Here is a 5,000-nt window from a genome sequence, read left to right as displayed (position 1 = left end):
TTTGTGTTCCACAGAAGAACAAAGTCACACAGGTTTGTTAGTGCGGCTATCCTTATGAGGACTCTTCATAGACATAATGATTTTTATACTGTATGAACTATAGATTCTATCCCCTAACCCTAACCCTACCCCTAAACACACACACACACACACACACATGTTGGTGCAGCTATCATTATGAGGACTCTCCATAGACATAATGATTTTTATACTGTACAAACTATAGATTCTATCCCCTAACCCTAACCCTACCCCTAAACCTAACCCTCACAAAAAACTTTCTGCATTTTTACATTTTCAATAAAACATCATTTAGTATGATTTTTAAGTGATTTGAATTATGGGGACACTAGAAATGTCCTCATAAACCACATTTATAGCATAATACCCTTGTAATTACCAGTTTATAACCTAAAAATGTCCTTGTAAACCACTTAAACCTGCCCACACACACACACACACACACACACACACACACACACGTCAGATTACTCACCTGAGTTTGCCCATCCAAGCACTGCTCGGTGCAAACAGAACACACACACATCATCAAAAACACACATGTGCATGAATCAGAAGCCACACACACACACACACACACACACACACACACACACACACACACACACTTACGTTAGTGACGCCACTGCGGTTGCGGTTGACGGTTTGAGCTCTGAGTGTGGTCTGTTCAACACGCCGTCGCAGTGTTTCATACTCGTTCTGAGGGTCCAGAATGAGCTGACAGGGAAACTCCGTCGGCCGCTGGAAGAACGCCATGTCAGGATACAACCGTCTGAAACGCACACAAACTTACAACTTATCTCAATCAACTCATTTCATCCTTTACAAAACTGGAAATGAAGAGAAAACGACAGAAACAAACATGCACGTGAGCAGCTTTAATGTTTTCCGATGAATCACTGTGATGTAATTTGTGTTTTGTGTGGATGTGAAGCACCTGACGTCTTTGTCGATCTGCAACAGAACCTCATTATCTTTGAAGTACGTGTTCCAGCGGCTGTCTGGGTTTGGATTCAGAGGCTGAAAACACGAGAGAGTTATTAAAGTTCATCAACTTCCTCAAAGACAAAATTAAGATAACAAAACAACAGAATAAATGCTGCTTTTCTTTATAGCACTATTTCATCAGTAAAATATTTCACACACACTCAATACTCTATAAACAAACAACTCAATAGCTGTGATTAGAGCTGCATGATTATGACCATTATAATACTTGATTATTTCCCCTGTTATTGTAATTGCAGTTTATTTCAAAGGAAGAATTGACATTATAATACCAAATTAAGGGGTCCTGGGTATCTCAGCGAGTACTGATGAAGTTCGAAAATGTATTTAAGATAAATATGTTTAATATGTGAGATTAAACAACATGAGAAAAGCTGAGCTCCTGAAATAATAACATTTATTACACGTCTGTCTTGAATACTGGATTCTCATTGGTCAATGGCGCCATCTAGTGGTCTGATATTTCTGAGAAACAACCGCACATTTGTGTATTGTGAATCATCTTTATCTTTAATGCGTTTTTCCCTTTAAAGGGGCCAATACATGTCCACAGAGACTCAGGTGTATATGTGGACACGTGTTGAGTGACTCACGTGGTCTTCCAGCGTCACGTCCTCTCGAGACACGCCCAGGTTGGCTTTGGCGATTCCAGGTTGAATGATCATCTCTCGGAGAAACTGGGCGTACAGATCCCTGACCAATCACAATCAACCACATTAGCATAATCAACCTGCTTCGGTAACACACAACACCTGTCTGTCTTTATATGTTGATTTGAGTTTGTAACAGTGTCACGTCTCATCAGCTCACCGCTGTTTCTTCAGGAAAGAGTCCCATAACGTCTGATCCAGTGGCAGATAATTCAGCAGAATCTGAACAGCACAAATGAAACTACAGTTTGTGACATTTATAGATTATAACTCTTCATTTATTCAGTGTACACGATGGAACTTCACCAGCTATAATCATGAAACTCAGAGACACAAACGAGCAAATGCAGAGAACATGAGAGACTGACCTTCCAACACAAAGCACGAATGCCTCCTTCACATGGAATCCCTGAGACAGAAGAGAGAATTAACACGTCTACAACAAAAATAAGATAGATATGATATGAACTCACTAACACAAACATGTTGAACGCACCACTGAAACAAAGTTCCTGTAAAGCCTTCAGATCGATCTTCTCTTCACTCAGAGACACCTTGAATTCCTGAATCCTGAAAGAGCCGAGAATGACATGAGTGACATGTGTTTGTGTTCGGATCATATATGAGGAACATTGATTCAATCACACAGATCTCTGGGGTTTATCATATTGAGTCAGTCTGTTCACATTTATTGACTGAATCACTAATGAATGAATCACAACCTCTGACAGTGTTGTTTTTATTTCCAACTACATTTTAGAAACTTACGGCTGATACTTTGTATTTTTTAAATACTTTTTTCAGAAGAACGATAAACATAAATGATGATGCAAGACACATTTTTAAATGCAGTGGATCCATTTTTACTGAGTAATCTGTTGTTTAGTAGAGAGGAGGCAAAGTGACACTTTTCACCGATGATTTTGCAGCAAAACTACAGGTCAAAAAATCACCTTAGAAAGGTGTCAGCATCATGATTTTATTTGTACACAGAGATAGGTAGATCTATTTCTAAAATCAGTTGACTTCAGCACTTATTGTTGCATTATATGCCAATGGTGAGAGTCCAAAAATGGGAAAAAACACTTTTAGGTGTAATTATACTTTATTTATTTACCTGTAGTTTTGCTCCAAAATCAACTGCAATTTTTTTTATTCTGACCCCCCTCTACAAAATAATGGATTACTCAGAAATCGTTGATCTACGGCATTTCATTTTTTTGGCTTTCATCATTATTATTATTATTATTTATTTATTTATTTTGGGGGGGGGGTGGTTCCCCTTTTTCTCCCCAATGTGGAATGCCCAATTCCTAATGCGCTCTAAGTCCTCGTGGTGGCGTAGTGACTCGCCTCAATCCGGGTGGTGGAGGACGAATCTCAGTTGCCTCCGCGTCTGAGACCGTCAATCTGTGCATCTTATCACGTGGCTTGTTGAGCGCGTTGCCACGGAGACATAGTGCATGTGGAGGCTTCACGCTATTCACCGCGGCAACCATGCGCCCCACCGAGAACGAACCACATTATAGCAACCACGAGGAGGTTACCCCATGTGACTCTACCCTCCCTAGCAACCGGGCCAATTTGGTTGCTTAGGAGACCTGGCTGGAGTCACTCAGCACGACCTGGGATTCGAACTAGCGAACTCCAGGGGTGGTGGCCAGCGTATTAGCTTTCATCATTATTTATGTTTATCTTTTACCAGTAAAAAAAAAAAAAAAAAAAAAAAAAATCTCACAAATAAAATATTAAGCTGGGTATCTCTGGATCTGCTTATTACACATTAAACATCATTACACATGATCGGCTCTTTAAAATGCTGAAAGTGCACTCGGCTACACAATGTGTCTGGATATAATTCCTGTTATAACACTGAATTACAACTACCACGACTGGCAGAAAATGTAAACAGACATCTCTTTTAAATAGAGCTCGTTTAACACTACAGCTTCAATGTTAACATCAACTGCACCTGTAAAATGAAAATGCTTCTCTCATGATTATATTCATATTTCTGGAGCTCCAGCTGCGCAGTCGAGCACGCACACACACACACACACACACACACACATATATTGAGGCAACATGAGCAGAAGCACAACATGACAGATCAATATGATCATCTGTAGAACACATCACATGATCACACCATCCAATCACATGACAGTAAGAGAAACATTCATACTGAAACAAGAGACTAGACAGCTAATTATTCAGTGACTGAACAGAAAGTGTTTCTGCATGAACAGTGTTCAGATTACATCATGTGTGTTCTCTGAGAATCAAACCCATGATCTGGGTGTTTCCAGTGCCACACTCGAGTTGTTGAGCAACAGGAACATTAATCATGCACAATAAAAGATATATTACATTTATTCATTCAGCAAATGCTTTTATCCAAAGCCACTGACAAATGAAATAACACAAGAAGTGTTGTGATGTAAACTTTCATTAGTAACTCACATGAGTCCAATAACACTCATTCATCAGCAGCCCATCACTAGCTGGTTAAAACTGAACTCGCTGTAACTTCAACTGAACTTTCACCAGATGATTTAACAGATGATGTCGCTCATTTACAGACTGACACATTAAAAATCTTCTGATCTCCACATCTCTTCTATATGAGTGTCTGACACTCGTGATACACACACACACTCACTCACACACTCACTCACACTCACGCACACACACTCTCTCACTCACACACACGCACACACACTCACACACACACGCACACTCACGCACACTCACGCACACACTCTCACACACGCACACACACTCTCAATCACTCGCACACTCTCAATCACTCGCACACACTCAATCACTCGCACACACTCAATCACTCGCACACACTCAATCACTCACACGCACACTCACGCTCGCTCTCACTCACTCACACGCACACTCACTCTCACTCACACTCACTCACACTCATTCTCTCAATCACTCACACACTCTCAATCACAAGCACACACTCAATCACTCGCACACACTCAATCACTCGCACACACTCAATCACTCGCACGCACACTCACGCTCGCTCACTCACTCACTCACACTCTCAATCACTCGCACGCACTCAATCACTCGCACGCACTCAATCACTCGCACGCACTCAATCACTCGCACGCACACTCACGCTCGCTCACTCACTCACTCACACGCACACGCACACTCACTCACATTCACTCACACTCACTCACACACACTCAATCACTCACACTCACGCTCGCTCACTCACTCACTCACACGCACACTCACTCACACGCACTCAATCACTCGCACACACTCAATCACTCGCACACACTCAATCACTCG

General features: G+C 41.3%; 1 protein-coding gene across 1 annotated transcript in view; it reads right to left on the bottom strand.

Moving 5' to 3' along the window:
- Nucleotides 1-611: 611 nt before the first annotated feature.
- The window catches only part of LOC127439356 (TBC1 domain family member 13-like), a gene marked incomplete at its 3' end in the record, with an annotated part of 7,681 nt that continues 3,292 nt past the window's right edge, over nt 612-5,000 (bottom strand). The window contains exons 2-7 of the mRNA XM_051695607.1: nt 2,176-2,249; nt 2,048-2,088; nt 1,840-1,901; nt 1,623-1,722; nt 959-1,041; nt 612-793 (exon numbers count right to left, since the gene is read on the bottom strand). Coding sequence (XP_051551567.1) covers nt 612-793; nt 959-1,041; nt 1,623-1,722; nt 1,840-1,901; nt 2,048-2,088; nt 2,176-2,249 — 542 coding nt within the window. The remainder of the gene's footprint in view (nt 794-958; nt 1,042-1,622; nt 1,723-1,839; nt 1,902-2,047; nt 2,089-2,175; nt 2,250-5,000) is intronic.

The sequence above is a fragment of the Myxocyprinus asiaticus genome, unplaced genomic scaffold (genome assembly GCF_019703515.2).
Source record: "Myxocyprinus asiaticus isolate MX2 ecotype Aquarium Trade unplaced genomic scaffold, UBuf_Myxa_2 HiC_scaffold_115, whole genome shotgun sequence".
Classification (NCBI taxonomy): Eukaryota; Metazoa; Chordata; class Actinopteri; order Cypriniformes; family Catostomidae; genus Myxocyprinus; species Myxocyprinus asiaticus.
The sequence above is the reverse complement of the archived record's forward strand: the minus strand, read 5'-3'. Positions and strand labels throughout refer to the sequence as shown.